Source organism: Lampetra planeri, chromosome 46 (genome assembly GCF_965212315.1).
Source record: "Lampetra planeri chromosome 46, kcLamPlan1.2.h2, whole genome shotgun sequence".
In the NCBI taxonomy this organism is placed as follows: Eukaryota; Metazoa; Chordata; class Hyperoartia; order Petromyzontiformes; family Petromyzontidae; genus Lampetra; species Lampetra planeri.
In genome coordinates, this window is record NC_136152.1 from 2244851 (window position 1) to 2269855 (window position 25005).

A 25005-nucleotide genomic window follows, 5' to 3' on the forward strand; every position below is an offset into this window, starting at 1 on the left:
CGTTTGCCCAGCGGTGTAGCGCGGCTCGACGCAGAGGTTCACGGTTCGAATCCAGCAGCCGCCCTGGCCAATGCCGCGTTGTGTATTGACCATCGAGTCCACGCCAGCTGCCTGGTCGTTAACGATCCCACGACGTCGTTCGCAAGAGTCGGCCACTGCATGCGGGCGTCACGGTAAAAACGAAATAATGCCGATGTGACATCACACCGCAGATTACTCGACCGGGATACGCACGGTAGCAATTCTTTCCCACCCCCCCACCCTACTGCCACAATGTGGTAATACCCTCACAAAAAAGGTTTTTGGGTTCTATCGTGTAAGTATAAATGTGTCGTAACCCTCCACCACCCGACACAGTAAGGTGTGTCACGTCAACCAAACGTGCCAATTAGTAAGGAACTCCAGCCCACCGGTGTGTTGGAGAGTAAATCCACGGATTATAAATGTTCACAAATTGTAAATGTTGTGGATTTACTCTCCAACACATCGGTGGGCTGAAGCAGTAACTCACTGGCGCGTTTTGTGTACGTGACAAACCTTGCTGGCTGTGTCGGGTGGTGGACGGTTACGACACATTTATACTGAATGCGATCTAACCCAAAAACCTTTATATTGGTAGGAACCTCCTGGTTATACCAGCCCACAGGGGAGTATTGTGTCTGTCCGTCCGTCGTGCATCCAAAAATGGGAGGGGTGGGGTGGAGAGGGGAGGGTGGGGAGGGGCTGGGTGGGGAGGGTGGGGCTGGGTGGGGGGTGGGAGGGGTGGGGCTGGGTGAGGAGGAGCTGGTTACCCCGTGGTGCCCTTATAAACTCAACGTTTCACCTACTCACGCCGGCTTGTGCCCGCCCTCACAGTCGGGCATATTTGCGGAACACACCACGCCGCCGTTGACCCTGGCCATTGACCGAGCAACCCAACGTTCCTACCAGCTCCCTCCGCAGGAATGTGTTTTATGAATACTATTGGTCGCGGAAGCCCACGTGTTCAACTGCCGATACCCTTCCTGGAAAAAAATAGTCACGAGACCCACTTGGTAGTGCTCAATAATGACGAGAGCTCGCTCGTAAAAGGTGACCTCACACAGCCACGAGCACGAGGTCACTCTGGCACAATCAGCCCGAGTCCATTCAAAGCGGGGCTTTGTCAGTGATCCCCCCGACGACTGCGGGACTTTGTGTAGATGCCACTTGGGCGGCAGGCGAGGCGATCGTAGAATGTGAATGCGTGCTCCTAGACTCGAGCACGCACGCGGACACATTGCGTACAGACCCAGAGACGTCGCATCGTGATCCATGGGCTTACGTAGAGAACCAATTACATCGAGGCCAATGGATTCACATGAAACACCCATAGACGTACACAGGGAAAAATAGACTCGCCTAGAGCATCGTAGAGAGCACAGAAGCAAACAGACTCGTAGAGACCCGCAGACTCTCCGTTGTACTGTCATTCTATTGGGACGTGTCAGTTAACGATGGTGATGGGACTGAGATCACCAACTCACTACAGGGTTCATACTCTTTGGTTCTTTCGGTAAAGCCACGTAGGTAGGAAAATAAATAATAGATCACTGTGATCTAAATAATAGATCACTGTGATCTATTATTTATTTTCCTACCTACCTACGTGACTTTACCGAAAGAATCAAAGAGTATGAATTCCTGCGGTCACGAAAGCTTCAAATCAAGATCACGACAGGGTTGTGGGTCTCTGTGGGTTTCGAGGTCCATGTGTCTTTTGTGTGAATCACTGGTGGCCGGGCTGAGACCATCAACTCACTACACACTGAGAAACACGTTGAATCAAAGGTTGATTCAATTCTGGGGATCAATTCTTTGATCGGCCTCCCCCTAATATCACCCCGAGGGCTTTTGCGGTTGCAGTGAACGTCGCGTGCGGTGCCAATTCCGATTGCCGCCGGCGAGGACGCAGAGCGGGGATAGAGAGAGATAACGAAATAGCTTCTCAGCTCGGGCGGTTGGGGGGACTTTACTCGCGAGATAAACTTCTGATTCTGACCTCGATTGTTCGCGCATGCGGGGACATTGGCCCGGCTTGGCAGGTTGCCTCAGGAGTACCCACACCTGGCTTGCATCCGTCTCAGATCACCATTGATCGCCCGTGTTGTACGCACTCGTCTCGAGATGGTTTATTTCATTAAGGTGCCACGTGCTCACACTCGGACAGGCGGAGACCCCCACTGCAAGAGTCCCGAGTTTCCCGCGCATCTCCCTTATATACGGTCCGAGGCCACGCCCCCATTCCCGAAGCTTCTCGCTGGTTCTAGACCGCTCGCTCTAGCAGCAGACTCCACCGTCCTCTTCCGTCACCTGGCTCCGCTCCTATTCTCGATCATTCCCGCAGCCACCAGTCCATTTGTACTGCAAGCTGACTCCCCTGTCATTACCTCCCGTGGCCATCAGTCCATTCGCACTGCAGGCTGACTCCCCTGTCATTACCTCCCGTGGCCACTAGTCCATTCGCACTGCAGGCTGACTCCCCTGTCATTACCTCCCGTGGCCACTAGTCCATTCGCACTGCAGGCTGACTCCCCTGGCATTACCTCCCGTGGCCACTAGTCCATTCGCGCTGGAGGCTGACTCCCCCTGTCATTACCTCCCGTGGCCACTAGTCCATTCGCACTGCAGGCTGACTCCCCTGGCATTACCTCCCGTGGCCACTAGTCCATTCGCGCTGGAGGCTGACTCCCCCTGTCATTACCTCCCGTGGTCACTAGTCCATTCACACTGCAGGCTGACTCCCCTGTCATTACCTCCCGTGGCCACTAGTCCATTCGCACTGCAGGCTGACTCCCCTGTCATTACCTCCCGTGGCCACTAGTCTACTCACACTGCAGGCTGACTCCCCTGTCATTACCTCCCGTGGCCACTAGTCCATCCGCGCTGCAGGCTGACTCCCCTGTCATTCCACATGTATGTTGAACTTCTTTCGCACCGCACGTAGCCAACCAACCGTGCTAATGTTGAGCAAATAGCCCATGGGCCCGAACAGGTATGCATGTCAGTCACACCGAGGCGGCAAGGATGTCGTAGGTTCCGATGTATTAACGCGTTCAATGCCGAGTGAATTACATTGACAATCCCACTCGATTCCAGTGGATATCGCATAATTCGTTGCTATAGAGGAATTGTAGCCACAAGAGTGATGCGGACCTTGGGTGGTGGTGACAGGTGACCCATCTGGTTTGGCCTTCACCGTCTCACAGGCCCTCGAGTGCCCAGTGGCCAGAAACAACCACCCACCTGTAACAGCCGCTATGCACATCTCACAACTTGTGACACCAGTGAGCCTCACCCGTGCATCACCTATGCACCTCCCCCCTCCCCGCTCCTCGCCTGTAACACCCGCGACTATCACTGCGACGCCTGCACGCCTCGCCTGTGACACCTGGGATTCATCGGTGACGCTCGCCCGCCCGGTGCGACACGAAGAGGAGAAGCCGGGACAATGCGAATCGCGAGGGGCACGTGGTCGGCATGACGCACGCCGCCGAGGGCGGCACGTGACGCAAGCAGCGTGGGGAATGTTGTCATTGTTACCGTGATTTTATTTAAGACTCAGTTGCGAAAGACAGGAGCGAAGGGTGAAAAAATGTACAAACGGCCAGTAACAAACAGGCACGTTTCACACGGGTGAACGCGCCTCTCCTTGAATTGAGCCAAAGCTATTTCATTGCGGGAGCTTGGGAAGAGAGGCGGCGATAACGGGAGGGAGGGGATTCCAGATTGGAGTGGGGGGGCAGAAAGAGAAGCGAGCTGCAGTGTGGCGACTGGGTGGGCGAGTGTGTGAGTAGGTGGGGGAGTGTGTGAGTAGGTGGGGGAGTGTGTGAGTAGGTGGGGGAGTGTGTGAGTGGGTGGGGGAGTGTGTGAGTAGGTGGGGGAGTGTGTGAGTGGGTGGGGGAGTGTGTGAGTAGGTGGGGGAGTGTGTGAGTAGGTGGGGGAGTGTGTGAGTGGGTGGGGGAGTGTGTGAGTGGGTGGGGGAGTGTGTGAGTAGGTGGGGGAGTGTGTGAGTGGGTGGGGGAGTGTGTGAGTAGGTGGGGGAGTGTGTGAGTAGGTGGGGGAGTGTGTGAGTAGGTGGGGGAGTGTGTGAGTGGGTGGGGGAGTGTGTGAGTAGGTGGGGGAGTGTGTGAGTAGGTGGGGGAGTGTGTGAGTAGGTGGGGGAGTGTGTGAGTAGGTGGGGGAGTGTGTGAGTGGGTGGGGGAGTGTGTGAGTAGGTGGGGGAGTGTGTGAGTGGGTGGGGGAGTGTGTGAGTGGGTGGGGGAGTGTGTGAGTAGGTGGGGGAGTGTGTGAGTAGGTGGGGGAGTGTGTGAGTAGGTGGGGGAGTGTGTGAGTAGGTGGGGGAGTGTGTGAGTGGGTGGGGGAGTGTGTGAGTAGGTGGGGGAGTGTGTGAGTGGGTGGGGGAGTGTGTGAGTGGGTGGGGGAGTGTGTGAGTAGGTGGGGGAGTGTGTGAGTAGGTGGGGGAGTGTGTGAGTAGGTGGGGGAGTGTGTGAGTAGGTGGGGGAGTGTGTGAGTGGGTGGGGGAGTGTGTGAGTAGGTGGGGGAGTGTGTGAGTGGGTGGGGGAGTGTGTGAGTGGGTGGGGGAGTGTGTGAGTAGGTGGGGGAGTGTGTGAGTAGGTGGGGGAGTGTGTGAGTAGGTGGGGGAGTGTGTGAGTGGGTGGGGGAGTGTGTGAGTAGGTGGGGGAGTGTGTGAGTGGGTGGGGGAGTGTGTGAGTAGGTGGGGGAGTGTGTGAGTAGGTGGGGGAGTGTGTGAGTAGGTGGGGGAGTGTGTGAGTAGGTGGGGGAGTGTGTGAGTGGGTGGGGGAGTGTGTGAGTAGGTGGGGGAGTGTGTGAGTAGGTGGGGGAGTGTGTGAGTGGGTGGGGGAGTGTGTGAGTGGGTGGGGGAGTGTGTGAGTGGGTGGGGGAGTGTGTGAGTAGGTGGGGGAGTGTGTGAGTAGGTGGGGGAGTGTGTGAGTAGGTGGGGGAGTGTGTGAGTGGGTGGGGGAGTGTGTGGCTGAGTGGGTGGGGGAGTGTGTGAGCGGGGTGGGGGGTCACTGTGTGAGTGGGTGGGTGACTGAGTGGATTAGTGACTGTGTGAGTGGGTGGGTGAGTGGGTGAGTGGTTGGGTGACTGAGTGGATTGGTGACTGTGTGAGTGGGTGGGCGAGTGGGTAGGTGAGTGGGTGGGCGAGTGGGTAGGTGAGTGGGTGGGTGAGTGGGTGAGTGGATGGGTGAGTGGGTGGGTGAGTGGGTAGGTGAGTGGGTGAGTGGGTAGGTGAGTGGGTGGGTGAGTAGGTGAGTGGGTGAGTAGGTAAGTGTGTGAGCTGGTGGGTGACTGTGAGTGAGTGGTGAGTGGGTGAGTGGGTGGGTGAGTAGGTGAGTGGGTGAGTGGGTGGGTGAGTAGGTGAGTAGGTGAGTGTGTGAGTAGGTGAGTGGGTGGGTGAATGTGTTGCTGTGGCCTACAGTGCGACCTTCATCCAGCAGTGGGTAGACCATGGCTGATGGTGAAAAAACATATTCCTGCGGAAGGAGTTGGTAGGAACGTTGGGTTGCTCGGTCAATGGCCAGGGTCAACGGCGGCGTGGTGTATTCCGCAAATATGCCCGACTGTGAGGGCGGGCACAAGCCGGCGTGAGTAGGTTAAACGTTGAGTTTTATAAGGGCACCACGGGGTGACCAGCCCCTCCCCACCCAGCTCCACCCCTCCCACCCCCCCACCCAGCCCCACCCTCCCCACCCTCCCCTCCCCTCCCCACCCAGCCTCTCCCCACCCTCCCCTCTCCACCCAGCCCCACCCCTCCCATTTCTGGATGCACGACGGACGGAGTAACCAGGAGGGTACTACCAGTAAAAAGATTCACTTTATTATTTTATTTAACTGCTCCTCGTGATCAGCCGTCGTGGGGGGTGACGTCACCTCCCAATGTCCCACTCCGCGTGCGGATTGGTCGCCTGCCCCCCCCCCGCGCGTCTCGAATTCACCGCGCGGTGACGTGGCCAATGGCAGTGGAGCAAAAGCGCTCGTGCGTTGCTTCGTGTGGGTGAGAAGAGGTGAGCCTCGCTTGCGCATGCGCATGCGGACGGTATTGTCCACGCAACGACGATAAATAATAACGACGACGACGATGATGATTGTCGTCTTGAAATAAAACGATACATTTATATTTACGCGATCTAACCCACACACACCCCCCACCACCACCACACCTCAATTATGGATAATATTGGTCGCGAAAGCCGACTTCTTTTACGTGTTAAACTAGAAATCTAACATATTCTTAGGTTTTTTCGGTAAAGTCACGAAACGTCGTGATTTTTATTTTATTTTTATTTTACTTTTATTAATTTAAATTTTTTACCTACGTGACTTTATCGAAAAAACCTAAGAATGTGAATCCTTGCAGTCACGAAAGCTTCAAATCTAGAAATAGAAATCTAACAATTGTAGTAGTGGGCGGGGCGAGCCGCATGCATGGGCGTGGTCTACGCGGTGACGTATGTAGGGTTAGCCACACCCCCTCTCCCCTCCGCTGGGGGTGAGAAGGGCCTTAGTGGGCGTGGTCTCTGCGGTGACGTATGTAGGGTTGGCCCCACCCCCTCCGCTGGGGGTGAGAAGTGCCTGAGTGGGCGTGGTCTACGCGGTGACGTACGAGCTGGCCCCGCCCTCGCTGGGGGGTAAGAAGCGCCTGAGTGGGCGTGGTCTACGCGATGACGTAACGGAACTGGCCCCGCCCTCGCTCGGGACGACAAGGTCCAGAGTGGGCGTGGTCTTCTCGGTGACGTAGAGTATTAGCCCCACCCACCCCAGCTGGGGGGAAGGGGGGCCGCTATGGGCAACCTCCTCCACCATTTCCGCCACCACCACCACATCCCCCCAGCAGCTGTAGGGGCACCCACAGCGTGTTGCTGCTGCTGCTGCCGGTCACGCGTCTGTCCGCCCACGACCAAGTTAACTGCGCTCAGTGTTGAGAAACGGCGCGACAACCTTGGACGTGAAGGGGTCGGCGGCTACGGCGAGCGGAGGAGCAGCAGCAGGAGCAGCAGCAGAGGCCAAGCTCTCTGTGTGACCACGGCATCAGCAGCAGGGGCAGCTGCATCAGAAGCCACGGGCAGCAGGGGCAGCAGGAGCAGCAGCAGAGGCCAAGCTCGCTGTGTGACCACGGCATCAGCAGCCAGGGGCATCAGCAGCAGCAGGAGGAGCAGGGAGTGAGTGGAGGGGGGGTCAGGGCCGTGAGCGATACGCAAAATACAAACTTCGTTGTTTAGGAGGCCGAACTGTTTGGCTTCGCTAATCGATTTGAGAGGTGGAGTTTCGAGGCGAGACTTTATAACTCGTGGAGGGGGGTGGGGGGTAGATTGAGTGTCGAAGTGTCGGAGTGTGTAGACGATAGATTGTAGTTGAGACTGTGTGTGGGTGGGTGGGTGCTGGGGGTTGAGAGAGAGAGCTGCTACTGCTGCTGCTACTGCCCTCGAGTGGCTCCCTGGGGGCACGAGGCGGCGTGAGATTCAGCATCAGCAGCGGCAGCAGCAGCAGCATCATCATCAGCATCATCAGCAGCAGCAGCAGCATCATCATCAGCATCAGCAGCAGCATCAGCAGCATCATCAGCAGCAGCATCAGTTCGCCATGCGTCCCCGGGAGCGTCTCTTCCTGCTGGTCGGCCTCTGCGTGGTCGTCGTCTCGTCCGTGTTCGTCTTCTCCAAGTACGTGGACGTCAGGAGGTTCGCGCCGCTGGGCCGCCAGGCGCGGATACACATCGAGAGCGAATTCGGTGAGGGCCGGAGTCAAACTCGCGACCACGGCGCGCGTTCATTGACTGTGGTGGTGGTGGTTGTGGTGGCTGTGGTGGTGGTTGTGGTGGGGGGGTGGTGGATGTGGTGGTGGTGGGGGGGTGGTTGTTGTGGTGGTGGCGGTGGTGGTGGTGGTTGTGGTGGCGGTGGTTGTGGTGGTGGTGGCTGTGATGGTGGCTGTGGTGGTGGCTGTGGTGGATGTGGTGGGTGTTGTGGTGGTGGCTGTGGTGGTGGTGGATGTGGTGGTGGTGGTGGATGTGGTGCCCGACTGATGATTTTTGCTGCTGAAACCACAGTACTACTACTCACTGTCACTGCTACACTCATTGCTTTTGCTGCACCGTCACCAACCACTACTACTGCTGCTCAATGTTACTACGCTCGGACACGACTACAATCACCACCAACCACTTCTACTGCTGCTTGTGTTACTGCATACACAGTTACTACTGCACTATCACCACTAGTGATGCTCATTCTTACTCCACTCCTCAAGTTTGGGGACATCCATTGACTCCGTACGGATGGAGTTGGGAGTGGGGTTAAGCCAAATGCGTTCGCTTGCGTATGGGGGGGTCTACTGACATTGTACGCAAAGAAACAGGGTGGGTGGGTGAAGCCTCGATAATAATTTGTCTCCATTGTCCTTCAAATGAGCCACAGTTCAGTGTCTCCAGCTGTCAGACAACAAGCCCTGCCGGGAGAAGTGGGACTGTGGGAGACGTGTCACTTCGTGTGCCACCGTGCCCCTGACTGCAGCTATCACGCAGCTCGGCAACATCAGTGGCCAAGATGCGCGACTTAATTCTTTAATGCAGTCGGCGGTGGACTGTTTGCTGAAACACGATCATATAAATCCAGCAGTGGGTGTTTGGTTGTCTTTAAAGGCCCTTTGCTGAGCGCAGGTACCCACGGCAGGAGAAAAAAATTAACCCGTAAAAACAAAGTTTTTCACTATAAATCCTTTATATGCGTGGCGGCTAGAGTCCTCTCGTCCTCTGGCTTGAGATGGCAGCCACCTATGGGTCAGATGATTGCTTGCCACCATTAAGCAATTGGTAATTACATATAAAAAACATTTCCTAAAAAGTGTAACATTTTGGAAAAAAATTTTCACGAAAATGTATTGTCCCGCACAACGAGTCTGTGTGCAAAATGTCAGCTCGATTGGATCACGGGAAGTGGGTAAAAAAACGACCGAAAGATTTGCACGGTCGTAAGCGCGCAAGCAAGCAAGTGAACTTAATATAAAGGATTTTAAAAAAGCCAAATGGCCCGTGACATATAGCGTTGTGGAGAAGGTGTCCATCGATGTTAAAGAGCTCACACTGGGGTGGAATTAAAGCAAGGTGATTGGGAGAGTTTGGGAAAGTGTGAGGTTGACGCTACAGCAGAGGTCGCAACCGGGTACCCGATACCCGTACCCTACCCGATACCCGGCTACCCGGCCGGGTACGGGTAGACGTTTGCGACCCTGGTGCAGCCGGGTACGGGTACGGGTAGGCCGTGAGTCACTGGTGAGTAACCGTTTGTCACTCATTTCGGGTAGGGTACGGGTAGGGAACGGCGGGTACGGGTACCCATTTGCGACCCTGCTGCGGCCGGGTACGGGTAAGGAATCAAAACCCGTTTGCGACCTCTGCGCTACAGCTGTTACAAATAAAATAAAAACCGATGTTTTATTTATTTTACCGGGTAAGGTCCCACTGAGGCCATCACAAATGAGAGCTCAACGAAATGGCTTTCACGTGGAACTTTATAGCGGCCAAATACTCAAAACGCATCTTGATTCTAAATGTGGAGAGAGAAAAAACCACGTGACCACGTGGACAACATGCAACCCCCAAATATACAGGGGTCGGGATCGAACCCACGGCTTCCTGTACACCAGGCAAGGTAGTAAACATCTCGCCAGAGTGGCGCCCTCATCACTTCCTACATCATCATCATGCGAACTCGTGTAAATGTACATTATCATCATCAGCATTGATAATTGTTTTTTTTTACCCTTTTATCTGGCAACAAAACTGACACCTTTTTTACGAGGAGTCATGTTTGCATAGACCACAATACCTGCAGCCATAATGCAAACAAAAAACATAACTCTGATAATATATGCACTGTCCTTGAAGTTGATTGGTCCACACCCGAGACAGCTTTCCTTAGAGCCTAGTCTCACATGGTGTTGGACCAGATGACGCCAATGGTGATCATCAGCATTGTTCTTGCCATCACTACGTCGTCGTCGTCATCATCACCATCATCATCATATCATCCATATACTATACCACAACAGCTGTTAGTCCTGTGGAGGAAAAGTGAGTGGGGCTTGCGCATGATGCGTCAAGGCCAGAAGGGACAATGATGGCTGATGAGATCCAGAATAACAAGCACAGTCGGCAGCCACGGGAACGGGACGTGCCCGACAGCACGTCCACGGCAGGAGATGGAGCAATTAAGCAACATTCACGTGCTTGTGCTGGATGGATTATTATTATATCGCAGGATCGTGAGAGGGCTTTCATCCGGCTGCGGAGTGAGAATGACCGACGATGACGACCGATTTTAGTGGCGGCAAGAGTTGTGGTTTTGGCTCGAACCTTGTCCATGCGTGCGATGACATTGGGGTGAGGTGGTGGAGTGGGCGGGCAGATTTGGGTTCAAAGCGATTATAGGGCCGTGGAGATAAGGATAGTTGTGCATTAACCACGCACGTACAGTGCACTCACGACCCTATCAGCGTCTGAGATCTGCCAGGATGATGCGTATGGTGGGAGGGTCGGGGTGATTTGATCATTGTTAAAACCCTGGGCTTTACCATGGAATCTCCTCGGACGCTCTCAACCTCATCCACAGAGCTCAAGAGGCAACCAACGTTCACTTCGTTTCACGTCTCGATTGTTTAGCCAGGTGAGAAGTCCCGAAGGTGAAGGGGTGGAGAGAGTGTCATGAGTCAAGAGTGACCTCCATTTCCGCAGTCACAAAAGCAGTGTGCGTGCAGGTAACAAAGAGACGAGGAGCGATTAGAAGTCGTGGCCAAAGCAACTGCGTGGATTAGATAATCGGGGAAAACAGCGCACGAGCGTAAACGTTAGAAAAAAAAAAGGTTTCCAGGAACAAACTTTGTCTCGGACAAAGCTCTTCAAGAAAAAACGCCCGCGGTAGAAAGAAATGACAGTAAAACGTCAAAAGATGGAATTGGGGTGATTATCGCACTGAGCATTTAAAGAGAGAGCCCCATCGGAAAGCACTCACTGCCCCGATTACTTTTTTTTAATCCATCCCGTCTCAACGGAAGGTTTCGAAAAAACATTTTAAAAAACCACTGTTGTCAACACTTTTGTGTTTCGCGCAGCCTTTGAGACTTAGACCGAAGGTCGCTAGCCATCTCATTTGCACTCTTGAGCGCGCACCGCCTTAGTGACCCCGTGACAGCGCCTCTGAAATATGGTGCTCAACACGTTCCACCTCGCGCGAGGAAGCCCTCATTCAACAGTGCTTTCGCGTGTTGCGTAACGTAACATTGTGCTTATAATAGCTCAAAGTTCCGGCCCAGATGAATGCGGAATTTCCACCACTGGCTCAAATACGTAAAGGTATAAGCGGTCTCACCATATTAATTCCAGTTGTAAGCCACTGACTTTTGCCATTGTTACTTCTCTTGTGATCCTAATCATTACAACACTAGTTATCCTTTAAAGGAACATGCAGTCTCACACACTTGTTTTCGAGTGAGGCTCCTTTATACGTCTTGTACAGGGAGTGGCCTTTGAACCCGGTCACCTGAGTTTGATTGCTGCCCACCCCCCCATGGTAATATACAAGGTTTAAAGCTTCCCCCTTTGGGCACAGTGCAATGCTGCTCTTTCATTGTCAAACTCAGCTTGGCAAAAGTACTCCGAAACTGCTGTCGTCTGCATCTCTTCGACTCGGAATTACATGTGAATAATTTAGTTTTAACACTGAGCCTTTCTATCTATGGGGACTTTTGCCAGTATCCAAAATGATGAAAAATAAGAATAGGCTTTTAAATTTCTAGCAGTAAAACAGGCGCTAAAATGTTCAAACACCAAGTAGATCAACTATAAAATTTCCACACGTACTGTGCTTGTGGCAAAACATGCAAAACAAACATGCTCTGATCGTATATCAATTGTCTTTGAAACTGATTGGCCTACACCAGAGACAATGCATATATTATTATTAGAGCATCCATAATCAAAGTTTTTTGGGTTAAATCTTGTCAATATAAATGTGTCGTTAAACCCGCCACCACCCGACACGGCCAATTAGTAAGGTTTGTCACGTAAACAGAATGCCCACAACATCGTACGACATTTCACCAGTAATTACAAATATCATCGACACAATGAATAATCAGACGATAAGCTTCCATCTCACATCTGCCAATCAATGTAACAACATTTTTAATACGTTTTACAACATCCCATCAGTCACATGGGATTTCTTGGAGTGCGTATTTTCAGCGGCATTGGTTCAACATAAGGAAATCTTTGAAACAGTTTCGACTTCCATTGTGTTATCAGTAGAGTCAGGCTAGCTTCAACCAATGTTGGCCAGACTCGTCTTGGCAAAGGGGACCCCTCTCTGTTACATGTGGGTGCTAGGTTATTCTCGTACGAGCTGGGGAAAAGAGACGGACGATGGTAAGGAACTCCAAAGTTGAGCAGTGCGAGGGAAGAAGCAGCAAATGAAGAGTTGTGACCTGTAGTGTGGTGGGTTACTCAGTGGGTGACTGAGTGAGTGGGTGACTGACTGAGTGGGTGACTGACTGAGTGGGTGACTGAGTGAGTGGGTGACTGAGTGAGTGACTGAGTGGGTTACTCAGTGGGTGACTGAGTGAGTGGGTGACTGACTGAATGGGTGACTCACTGAGTGAGTGACTGAGTGAGTGACTGAGTGGGTGACTGAGTGAGTGACTGAGTGGGTTACTCGGTGGGTTACTGAGTGGGTGACTGACTGAGTGGGTGACTGACTGAGTGGGTGACTGACTGAGTGGGTGACTGAGTGGGTTATTCGGTGGGTGACTGACTGAGTGGGTGAGTTCGTGGGTGTGTTGCCATGCCCTGCTGTGTGGCGGTTGAACACGGTGTGAATGAGAGACGAAAACATAATTTGGTTAACCAAACGCTAAACACTGGTGTAAGAATCAACGGGGTGGGGGGGGGTGACCTTTACAGGAACAGTACCTTGCCTCCCGCAGACACCCGCAGACACCCACGCGCTCGCACATACCTGCATGACCCATTGTGCACAATGGAATGCGGTGTGAGTGACGGGTCACACTTGACTGCAGTCACAGTGAGGCTTTGTGTCCTTTCAGTCTCTGGTCATGCAGGTCGACGGTTGGACGGCTCATAATGAGCCCCTAAGGTGCGGCGGGCCCAGTGGCGTGTCAGTTGCTGTGTCGCACCGCCCAGTGTCATCCCCCCCATTGATCCTCCTAGCTTTGTATCTCCAGTAGCTGCCTCCTTAACCCCACAATATACATTTTTAGTATCTACTTATTTATATCTCCAAATTGTATGACCGCCTGAAGAAGGTAAAGCCGCCAAGGCCAAAACAAGGGGTCAACTTGGACCAGAAATTGGCGAGCACAAGCTGGGGGATCATCAGCACCTTCGGGGCTACGGACATCATCGATGGCGCTTTGTGTACTTTGTAGCCGAGCATTGTGCACCAGCATGGACCACACGTGGTCACCACACGACCTGTTGATGTACAACTGAACGCTGCAGTGCGGCGTATCACTGGAGCCCTCAAGCAGAGGTCGCAAACGGGTTTTGATTCCTTACCCGTACCCGGCCGCATCAGGGTCGCAAACGGGTACCCGTACCCGTACCCGGCCGGGTACGGGTAGCCGGGTATCGGGTACGGGTATCGGGTACCCGGTTGCGACCTCTGCCCTCAAGTCGACCACTACACCCTGGTTGTTGCCCATCTCTCCCCCACCCATCCTGCGATTCGAGGAAGACGGTCGCCTTCCCATTTGCCAGGACCTCATTAACGTCCCTCGTCATTGCTCAAAGTCTCGCCAAGCCCTTTGGACCCATGCGCTAGATCTTCAACATTGCGAATTAATCTCGGGTGAGGCTTGGAGAGCTGACTGGAGTTCAAAAGAGGACTGAATGTGAAAATTGTAGTTTTCTTGGTTCTTTCGGTAAAGTCACGTAGAATGGAAATAATAAAATAATAAAATACAACATATTAAAATAATTCTCACGACGTTTCGGCCACAACGCAAGCTGCCGTCCTCAGGTGAAGACCAGGTCTGTCGGGGAGACAGCGTCTGAATGACGCTGTCTGAATGACGCTGTCTCCCCGACCGAAACGTCGTGAGAATTCTTTAATTATGTTTTATTTAATTATGTTATTATTTCCATTCTACGTGACTTTACCGAAAGAACCAAGAAGATGAATCCCTGCAGTCACGAAAACTTTAAATCGAAATTTTATTATGTTTTATTTTTATTATTTTATTATTTTCCTTCTACGTGACTTTACCGAAAGAACAAAGTAGATGAATCCCTGCAGTCACGAAAGAAGCTTTAAATCGAAATAAAATTGTAGTTGTTGCGCTGCCCCGACATCAACCGTACAAAAGTAGAGATTGTCGTCATGCCAACGCTTGACATCCGTGTCGAGTGACATCAGAGCCAGTTCTTGGAACCCCTCCACGCCTCGCTAACGTCAACATCCCGCATTGACTGGCATGGGGAAGTATGGCCAAACAACCCCCATAAAGCGATACGGCTAGGGGAGGTCCTTGTTCAGCAGTGGAGTAACAGTTAAGTGCCTCTTCTTGGTTCTTTCGGTAAAGTCACGTAAAAGGGAAATAAAAAAAGAATAAAAATCAAACATAATAAAATAATTCTCACGACGTATTTTATTATGTTTTTTTTTTCTCTTCGACGTGACTATACCGAAAGAACCAAGAAGATGAATCCCTGCAGTCACGAAAGCTTTAAATCGAAAGTTAAGTGCCTGCGTAGCGACGAGTTTCCGTCTCGAGTAATCGACTAATCTTCACCAAGCCGTGTTGACCAATGCGGTGATGTACGGTCAAAAGTATGCTTGCGGGCAACACGGTGTGTGAAGAGGCCTTCGTAGAATCATAGACGAATGGTGGGTGCTTATCAGAACCCTGCATGGTAAACTAGCCGATTTGTGTGCTTTTGAAGATATGACGTTTGTTTGAAAGCGTTTGCAATACGTTCGGAGTGAAACATCCACACACATTCTCCTCTTTGTGCTGGATCCGCTCTCTCTGGATCTTGACGGTGCCTTTGCTCGCCTGAAAAGTCACAAAAATGTGTCCTGTGACTCGCTCGTTAATCCGTTTCCTACAGAGTGTTTTAATATGACGGCAAATTTCTGTCCCTTCATAATAGAACATTGTTCCTCTCGTACACGCGGGTGTTCTCCACATGCTCTAGTTTCCTCCCACAAGTTTAAACAACTCAATAATTGGCCGGAAAACTTCTTAACATGTAGAGGACTGCAGAGCTTGGGAAAGCGTTGGTGCCAGCGCACCGCCTGGCTGCTACATCACGCCTCTGAGTAGCTCTCTCTCTCTCCGAGAGCGAGAGTATACTCTACGATGGCACCTTAGTTGAAATTGTTGTCATTGTATTCCTAGTATATGTGTAAATATCTGGCTTTGTACAACCGGGTTGGCCTATCACAGTGACTCGCACAGCGATCCCAAGTCTTACATGGTTACAAAGATACCTTAGTTTCACGCACAGGCCCACAGAGTGACAAATAAACCCATAAAACATCAGCATTGGTGAGACCGAGGCAGCTGGGCAGGGTGCCGTGGTCACTCCACCTCCTCGTGCGCCGTGCCCACTTTCGTTGGCGCTCGCTGACAAGCACTTGGCCCAAACAGCTCGTGCGTGCCGTGGGCATTATAATGCTAAGCGGGAGCCTTTGCCTTGCGTTAACTCATTGCGTTTTCCTTGTGTGTCTCAGTGAGGGCCCTTCTTGGGGAGAGAGAAAACCGCAGCCTGGAGTCAGGTAAAGTACTCTGCCGGTCTCTTTTTCTTCCTGTGTCGGTACGATGAGGTGGAGGGGGGTTCGGGGGAGGAGGAGGGGTGGGATGAGTTGGAATCTGGTAGTGGTGATTTGATGCCCAAAGATCACCCGGATGTGGTCCGTGTGTCTCAGAGGTCTGAGACTTTGAGCGGGCGCCGCTGAGACTCCTCCGGCCGGCTGTCGGGTGCCGCGTGGTGAGTTGGCGGTCTCGGCAATAATTGCGCAACGCGCACAACCGCTGTGCCGCCGCTCCGCTCCTGGAAAACCCCGGCGTGTATCGTGAGCCCTGACTTCCTTTCTGCGTTAACGCCGCGGCGATGTCGATAGACTGGTGCGCACCGGCTCTTGGCTAGAGCACACGTTGGTGGACATACCACATTCCTCTGGTGGGGGGGGGTGGGTGAGTCTAGCCATAGGAGGACCACAGTTGACTTGCCCCCAAAGTGGTGTTTATTTTATCAACCCAGCAGGGATGATGGGCCGAGTCAACCACCCTACACGACCAGGATCTGAACTCGCAACCTCCCCGTTGGGAGCCACTCGCCCTGCGGCTGAACCGCCACCTGGCCGGGGCAGGCAGAAATACATCGATATGAATGAAAAATAAATGTTGATGAATATTTCAACAAAGACTCAACGCGTGCGCTGGTGAATAGGTCGGTCGGCACTGACGCTGCATGAAGTCGTCGCACACGCCGAGAGGACGGCATTAACTCTGCGCAAACGCTCGTCTGCCAACGCGTTCACAAGCGCAACGGCGAGTCTCCGGGGCAAAACAGCACGCGACGTGCGGGGCCTGCAAACTTTCAAAGGCCGCGAATCGCACTTGAACCCGAACGGATTGCCGACGGATTATACACATTTGTAAAACGCACGATGGAATGTGTTAACGTGGGCTAGGCCATTGGCGGAGGTGGCCCGGGGTTAATGTGACTACATTGAATAAACGGAGACATGAGCAAATGCGTGGATGGAGTGCTTTTGCAACGCTTGAGTTGGCTAATGGCGTTTTATTGCCTGAGAATGCATTTCTTTATACGTTAAGTATTCGATTAGTGTACCCTTTATCGGCTGTATTAATCAATTAAATGGATCAGAAATTTGCTTAAAATTCACACGCTGGAGGCTTAAAGCGTGCTCATGATTGCCGATTTGTGCAGGGAGTCATGTTAACGGATGAATTTGCCTGTGTGCGCGCATAATTATATGGGGGAGCTGTGGCGTCGTGGTCGGTGTGCTGCACTACAAACCCGGCGACCAGAGCTCTTTTCCTTGACCGCGGCTAACATCAGAACATCAGTCCGGCTCGCCACACCACCCCCACATGTGTAGGCCATGCTGGACTTCACCATAGGTGCTCGCTAGCAACACCGTCCCCAGCGGTGTTAAGTAGGGGGGGTGGTAATCTTTGTCTTTGCCTGTCTGAGCAGACAACTCGGAGCAGGCAAAGGAGGATTTGAAGAAATTTTGGGACAACGACACCACGTTGCACAAGGCAGAGGATCGGCACGCAGAGAAGAACGTCACGAAGGTCGTCGTGACCAAAGCTCCGGAAGGACCCCAGGAGTGCCCGGAGATGTCAAGGGACCTGGGTAGGTGCCGCCCGCACGAACGCTGCCGTGGTGCTCGTTACGTTGACCGTGTCCGCTGGCGGCATGCTGTGCGCGTGCAAGGCGAGCGGTCCAGCGCACGCACGCACGCACGTTTGTCTGTGCTTGCTGAAGGTCCGGTTTGTTCACGGCACGCAGGCGCCAGCCTTCACCTAGAGCGAGGTCTTCGCCGGACCTCGGGCTCTCCTCGCCCGTCGTCCCTTGTATTCTCTCCAAGACTCCTCTCTTGATGAAGCTTCTCTCGGCCGTTGACCCTTCAAAAACCCCAGTTGAATTCGCCAGCCACTCCCGTGCTCGCCGGTCGAACGGGGGGGGATCGACGATCGGTCAATGAGCACCTTACAGCGACCAATTCAAATGGCTAAACCGATTTGTTTATCATGGATGAAGATAGAATTTAATTATTTCCAATAGATCGCCTTTCGGCGTCGCATTCACAGTTGAACCGATAACAAATTGCCGCGTTCGACGCTCGCGCGCGTGCCGGTTTGATTTTTATCGGGCTGTCGGGTGGTGGAGGGTTACACGACACAAACATTTTGCCCAGATCGTTACGTTGCCTAGCCTCAAACATGAACGCTGAATCCGTCTTATAAATTCGCGGTGCTTCAACGACGGCGGCGCCGACGCGTGACGATGATTTCCCGCCGCCCCCCGTCGTCCGTTGCGCGCGAGCAGTGGGGCCTCTGCGCATCGAGTTCACCGACACGGTGTCGATGGAGTTGGTGGCGGAGCAGAACGAAGAGGTGACGCTGGGGGGCCGCTACCACCCCAAGGATTGCACCCCCCGCCAGCGCGTCGCCATCATCATTCCGTACCGCAAGCGCACGGAGCACCTGCTCTACTGGCTCTACTACATGCACCCCATCCTGCGGCGCCAGCAGATGGACTACGGGGTGTTCATCGTGCACCAGGTCAGCGGCGGCGACGGTGGTGGTGGTGGAGGGTGGCGTCTTCTCACATTCGACGCACTCGTGTGTGTGTGTGTGTGCTGGTAGGCCTTCATAGGTGCTCGCTATAACAGCACTTGCCCCAACAGTCTGTTAAGGCTGTACGAGGGATATTTGTTTTTGTTGGTACTTGAGCGGTAGCGTAGCGGTTCGCGCGCTGCGCTACGAACCTAGAAGCTCGAGTTTTTTCTCTCGGTCACGGCCAACGTGGCGCTTGACATCAAACCAGGCCCCTTCCCACGCCTCGCCAACCCGCGCTCGAATCCCCGTGAGCGACACGGCGTGGCGAGGCCTCGATCCGTCGATGGGTTAGCAACGGCTGGAATCGATTACATTCGTTATATTGACCCTCCACTTGGCCGTCGTTGACGCTGTCCGCTTGCCGCCCACCGTTGCCCGTCGTTGCCGCCAGGCAGGAGACGCCACCTTCAACCGCGCCAAGCTGCTCAACGTGGGCACGCGGGAGGCGCTCGCCATCTACCCGTGGGACTGCATCGTGTTCAGCGACATCGACATCGTCCCCATGGACGACCGCAACACCTACGCTTGCGGCGAGCAGCCGCGCCACATCGCCAGCGCCATGGACAAGTTCAACTTCCAGTGAGGGGCCGCCCCCCCCCCCCACACACACTACCCCCACACTCTGATCAACCACGGGCCACAACAACACACTGACTCGCTCGCTCGCTCAACCAACCACCCACTCACTCTCTCGCTTGCCTATTCACTCATTCGCCACATTGCAAGTCTCGCTATCGTCTCTCTTCTAAAGTTCTTACAATAACCTTACTCCGTTTACATAAATGCTTATCTACTTCACTGCAACCTTCACGAGTGCCATTTGTTGCTGGCCGCACGGCGTATTGGGCAATCAGGCCTGTGCTCTGCAACCATGAAAGGAACAAAAAAAACTTTCGCTGCCGATGTTGCTGTTGTGCCGCAGCTTGCCGTACGAAACGTACTTTGGCGGCGTGGTCTCCATGCGCATCAAGCACTTTGAGGCCATCAACGGCTTTTCCAACAACTACTGGGGCTGGGGCACGGAGGACGACGACCTCTACAAGCGGTGAGCGAGGGCCCACTACGCACGGCGGGGAGACCCACGGCGCACGCACAAGGGGGAGACCCATGACACACGCACAAGAGGGAGGCCCGTGCTGTCTGCACACGTGGGCAGTTGCGCATCACGGGGAAGGATAGACACGTAAACGTCTTATGCGATTCATGTTTCATTTACGATTTAAAATGCAGCTAATCGTTGCCTGTCATTACCGCCCATATGACAACTCGGACTAAAGTCTACGCGTCTAACGCGTCGTCGTCGTTGTCATCAGCGTAGTGAAGCATGGTCAAATAGAACCAACGACCCGCGCGGGGAGGCCCTCATTCAACAGTGGCTTGACAAAACCGCCTTCCATACACGCGCTTCTTTTATCCGTCGAAGCCTCGTGGAGTCGTACATCTCTTTGAACGCCCTTGAGATTTTACGATGTCGGGAAAACATTTTGTCCTGTCCAAACTGGAATGGGGCAGTCCCCCCTCGCCCGCGATGATCACACAGCCCTGAACCAATGTATGGGACCCGCACCCGCATTGCCGAGCGAGATACCGATCTGCTCCCTCTGTCTCCACATCTATACGTGGGGAGCCCTGGGAGAGCTGGCCGGATTGCTCGGGCTTCAGTCGACGCAGGCACCAGCGGCTGCGCGAAGGATAACCCATCGCACTCAGCTTTGGTTCTGCACTTAATTTGGCTAAAATTTCATCTCGATTATCAAAGTCAAAAATCGTTGTTCGACTGTCGAGAGGGGACCGGCGTGCTCTCATGTGGTAGCGCGGGTCGGAGAGTGCTGCCCCCTGCTGAGCAGAGCAGAGGCCACTCGAAGGGTTTCTGGAGGCAGTTCTGTGATATTCACTTCAGCGGGTCGTTCTCCGACACTTGGCGAGTCGGCGGTGTCGGCCCGCTTGGCGGTAAATCGCGCCTGTGGGAGATTTAATTGGTCGCCGCCTGCCCTCTCGCGGCACGAGGCCGACCGCGCGACCGGGATGAAACGCGGCGTGGTGATGTTCGTTTGAGAAGGACGAGGCACGCGAGAATGCCAACGTTTGTGCCGCGGCCGTGCGTATCCTGCAGGGTGATATTCAAGGGCCTGAATGTGGAGAGGCCGCCACCGCAAATTGCGCGCACCAAGATGATCCGGCACGATCGAGACAAGGGCAACGAAGTTAACGCCAAAAAGTACGTTTCTCGTCCCCCCCATCCCGCCTCCCCTCGCCCCCCTATCCTCCCAACCTCTATCCCCCCAGTCCCCCCATTCCCCCGGTCTCCCCGAGACAGCCGGAGGACTTTCAATGAAATTTAATCCCCGGGATTGCCACGAGATACGATGATGCTACGATACGTCGTATAACATAATAGGCACAACGGTAATTGCACCGGCCGTTTTGCCAAATGTCGTTGGAGCTTTCTGGCTGACGTTGAAAGCGCGATTGCATCAGCTCTGTCCGTGTGTCTCTCTCTCTCTATGTATTGTGAGGTCACGTTAACTCTTGTAGCAATACGAACGAAACTTGAGTCCACAGTTGTGGTGCCTTGAAGGACACACAATGTTGACAACTGGCCACGTTGCTCAGAGGGTTGTCTCTGTGTGTGTGTGTGCGTCGTGTGGGATCACGATAATCCAATGTGAACAAAACTTTTAAGTAAAGTTGCTATTTGCGACTCGCCTGAGACAAAGTGGCCACACTGATCAAATTGTTTCCAAGACTCGCTGATAAAACCCAGTGCTAACTGGATAAGGGGCGAGTCCCTGCGGCCGTGGAGACGACGGCGCAGTGATCGGTGAGCTGCATCAGAATGCGGCTGGTGGCGTGTGGAGAATGTGTCATCTGGTTTGTATTGCTCGTGTTCACGTGGGCACGAGTTCGCTGGTCCCTCGACGCACGAGGGACCAGCGCCTTCCGTTTCCGTGGCTGGCCTGTGCGCTGTGTGTCCATTGGACCCGCGCCATAATACCGTAAAGTACATCCTCAATTTCTTGTTTGTTTTGTGCAAGCACACCGCAACCCCAATTAAATCATAGGCTTGCTGTACTCCACTCCTGAAATGCATTGAGCAATATTCGAACGATAACTCTGCGTGGCAGCTGATGTATCATCTCGCGTTACCCAACCTCACCTGTTCCCCCCAGTGCACACAATGCTTTCTCTTTGTGTAAATGTAAATGTTTTCTCAAGCTCAGTTTTCCGACGTGATCGCTCGTTTCTTTACTTTGTTATAATCCCAAAAAAACAAGATCTTTTTTTCATTCATAGTAGATTTGTTTGCGTTGGGTCACCACACGATTTAGCCAAATAAGTAGATTGTCCGCGCGCACACAGGCGTTGGGACGCGATGATCGATTGTTTTGGCTCGTGTGGCGGGGAGTTGAAGAACAACTCTCTCGCAGCCGCATTTCGCGGTCGGATACCCGACGTGTCGCTTGCGACCACCCGGTTTGGTGCGTTCAACGCAGCTTAACCCCTTAGATGTTTTACCGATGTCGCCTCCCTTTCTTTCCCATCCTCCTCTTCCTCGTCCCCCCACGTCTCTGCGCAGCTACGACCTCTACGCCCGGACGCGTGTGGACATGGACCGCGACGGACTCAATAGCCTCAAGTACCGGCTCATCTCCGTCACCATGTACAAGCTCTACACCGAGATCTACGTGGACATCGGGCTCCCCAACTAGCGCCCCCCAGGACTCGCGCCCCACCCCCCCAACAACCCCCCCCTCCAGCAACCGACGGACAAACAGGACGCAGCGAACTTCGACAACAACAACAACAACAACAACAAAAACGTTTCTTCCGATTTCTAGCGCGTGCGGTGCTCGCGCGACGAGCCGCGTTCAACGAGACAAACGCACGGAGGACGAGCGACGGACGGGCGGACGTAAAGCCGTGGGTCGGCACTTGAGGACATAGCGAGGGAAGGGGAAAATCTCGGTGTCGGAAGAGGAGAGAGGTGCTCGTAACCGCGTTGTATCACGAATGCGACTGTTTGTTTCGCGACGTTGTTATTACGCAACTGACAAAAGACCGGGACGGGACTTGTAATATAACGGGAAGACTCACGGGTTTCCCACCGAATTGATGACCATACTGGGAAACCCGCTACAGGTGGCAACCTCGCTCGGTGTTGGACTGTCCGTTTGAGTAATCGATTGCTCTACCGATCGTCGGCTCTCTCACTCGGATAGCGTAAAAGTAGTTGGAAGAAATGAAAGTCCTCGCCTCTGCTCTCCGTGTGTGCCGCTGGTCGCGAGGTGATGCACGGGGACTTGGTGACATCATCGGCGTTGCCATCAATACCGTCAATCGCGTCACGCTGGGGGCGTGGCTTTGTGGGGGGTTTCCTGCCTTCACGGGGCAGAATTCGGCGGCGGTCGCCGTTTTTAAAGGCGGCTCCAGGCGATTGAAAAGTAGCCGATTTAGTCGTCTTTGTCGAATAGTCATCCCAGCTCTAAATGGACGCTCCGGCCTGCATCAGCAAACGTGTCGGTTGGAGAACTTTGAAACAATTTCACCGCCTCCGTATTTCCGGCACGCGCAGCCCGGCGGCGCTCTGGCGCGTCGCGCGGGGGACGCGCTCTCGTGCGGATCGAGCCGTCTCAAACCTGCCAGTGGATTCCGTGGGGCCGCTGCTCGGATAGCGAACCCAAAGCTGCCGGTGGAACTTCCGCATTCCTGCGTATCGACCGCCGCCGTCGGCCTCCCGCGAAGCGGCGTTAACTCTCTTATTTATGACCACAACGATGCCTTTTTATGAAGCCTCCGAGTGCGACCGCGTCCTCGCCCAAGACGGCGCGGCGGAAAAGGAGCGGGGGGCGGTTTCGCCGACCCCCGGCGGAGATGACGGTGATCCGTCGATGAAGGTCGACGTCTTTGTGACGAGGTTCGCGAGGAGGTTGAGACGCGCATCAGAATCACAAGTACCCACAAGTACCTTTTTTTCTACCCTCCCCACTGCCACATCCGGGCCGTGCCGGGGCCGGCGCGCAGCGATTTGGCAGTCCGCCCGTGTTTTTCCACTGCAGGAGCCGAGCCGTGCCGCTGACGGAATGCACAACGAACTAGTCTGATGACGCGGTGAAGCTGTGTCCACGCAGTGTTACGGACTGAGATCACGCGCAACCGACGACACTCCATTATCCCTGCCCCTGCTTGGGGCCCGAGTCAGATTCGGATGTCTCGTTAGGTCGGCGCGTGGAGCAAGGTGCACCGATGGCTCGGATCGGATGTGCCAGTGGAGACGGCTACAGGACTCGCTTAGCTTGGCATCGGACTCGAACACTTACACTCCCTTGTACTCGCGCGTACGGCGGCGTCATTTCACGACTACTGTGTGCCATCTGCACCTTTTGCAAATGGCACGTTGGCTTTCTATGACGTTATTTTATAACGGTTACTGTGTTTGTAAATAAATAGCATTTTTTATGTTTAGTGGTGGAGGGAATATCGGTGGTGTTGTCGGGTATGGGAAGGCGCGCGATGTTGCGAGTACCGAGTTGTGTTTTTTTTTTTCACGTTACGGCTGTTGAGCTGAAGAGAAGTCGGTTTCGGTCACTATCGCTTGCCCCGCGGATGCGTATCTCGAGGTGTTGCACAGGGTGATTGTAATGACGATGCGGATTTCTATCATCGCGTTCCAGTCGGCAAGCATCTCCGCATTGTGTGCAGCGGGGTAAGGGGATGCGCTTGCTTCCACACAGGCAATATAAGAGCGCCATCAACGTGCAGAGACACGTGGGCTTTACACGGTGTGACCCATCGACTCACACGGTGACCCATAGACTTACATGCAGATGCTTGCAAATGACACAGTGACCCGTAGACTTTAAGAAAACCGTTAAATCACGGAGTTGTCGACTTGCGCAGAGAAGCATTGATGTACGCATCGGCCCATAGACTCGCGCAGAAACTCGACGACTTTCCAGAGACCCACTGAATCGCACGGTCACGGACGTGTCGCGGTTTTACAGAGCGAACCGTAGGTCCGCTCAGGGAGTCCGTGGCACTAACGGAAGTGCGCTCTCAAGTGAAAACAGTGTTGATGCCAAGGAAAATATATTCACCTCCAAGTGTCCGATTAGTGCTGTGCGGGTGCTTGCTTGCTACAGTGGTGGAACAAGGGTTTGTTTGTGACCTCTTCGCGGTGGTGGTGGTGGGCCTCGTGGAAACTCACGCCCTGCTGTACCGAATGTGAACGGCGGGGCATATGTATTTGCACAAGTCTCGGTTTTTAAACAACGCACCGATTTCAAAATGCCAGCGATCGTCGGAGGCGACATTAAATTCGTCGGTTCTTACCAAGTCCCTTTGCCAAGTCTTTGCCCCGTGCTCACGCGGTACAAGTTGAATGTGAGCGAGCCCACGGTGCTGTGGGAGCAGAGGCCAAGCTTGGTGCCTGTGCGAGATGCGGGGAGAGCTTGTGTAGGAAGCGGCGCTCTTTGGGGTCGTCCATAAATGACGTCACGCACCGGGGGGGGGTTCAGACATTTGTGACGGGGGGGGGGGGTTTGAGAAATGTGACGTCACATCAAAATGCGCAACTTTAAA

At 53.8% G+C, this 25005-nt stretch overlaps 1 protein-coding gene across 1 annotated transcript; it reads left to right on the forward strand.

Moving 5' to 3' along the window:
• Positions 1-6870: 6870 nt before the first annotated feature.
• On the forward strand, positions 6871-24755 carry LOC144733310 (beta-1,4-galactosyltransferase 1-like). Its single transcript, XM_078615142.1, has 8 exons — positions 6871-7768; positions 15783-15827; positions 17276-17437; positions 18134-18369; positions 18818-19005; positions 19349-19471; positions 20540-20644; positions 22004-24755. The coding sequence occupies exons 1-8, from the start codon at positions 7624-7626 to the stop codon at positions 22134-22136; spliced, it is 1137 nt and encodes a 378-aa protein (XP_078471268.1). The 5' UTR covers positions 6871-7623; the 3' UTR covers positions 22137-24755.
• The last annotated feature ends 250 nt before the right edge of the window (positions 24756-25005 follow it).

What these genes read in the sequence shown, in the direction of transcription:
- LOC144733310 (XM_078615142.1), top strand. Translation starts at nt 7,624, where the DNA reads ATGCGTCCCCGGGAGCGTCTCTTCCTGCTGGTCGGCCTCTGCGTGGTC. An exon ending in GGGTGTTCATCGTGCACCAG is followed by an intron (nt 18,370 to 18,817) that starts GTCAGCGGCGGC and finishes CGTTGCCGCCAG; the next exon opens with GCAGGAGACGCCACCTTCAA. An exon ending in AACGAAGTTAACGCCAAAAA is followed by an intron (nt 20,645 to 22,003) that starts GTACGTTTCTCG and finishes GTCTCTGCGCAG; the next exon opens with CTACGACCTCTACGCCCGGA.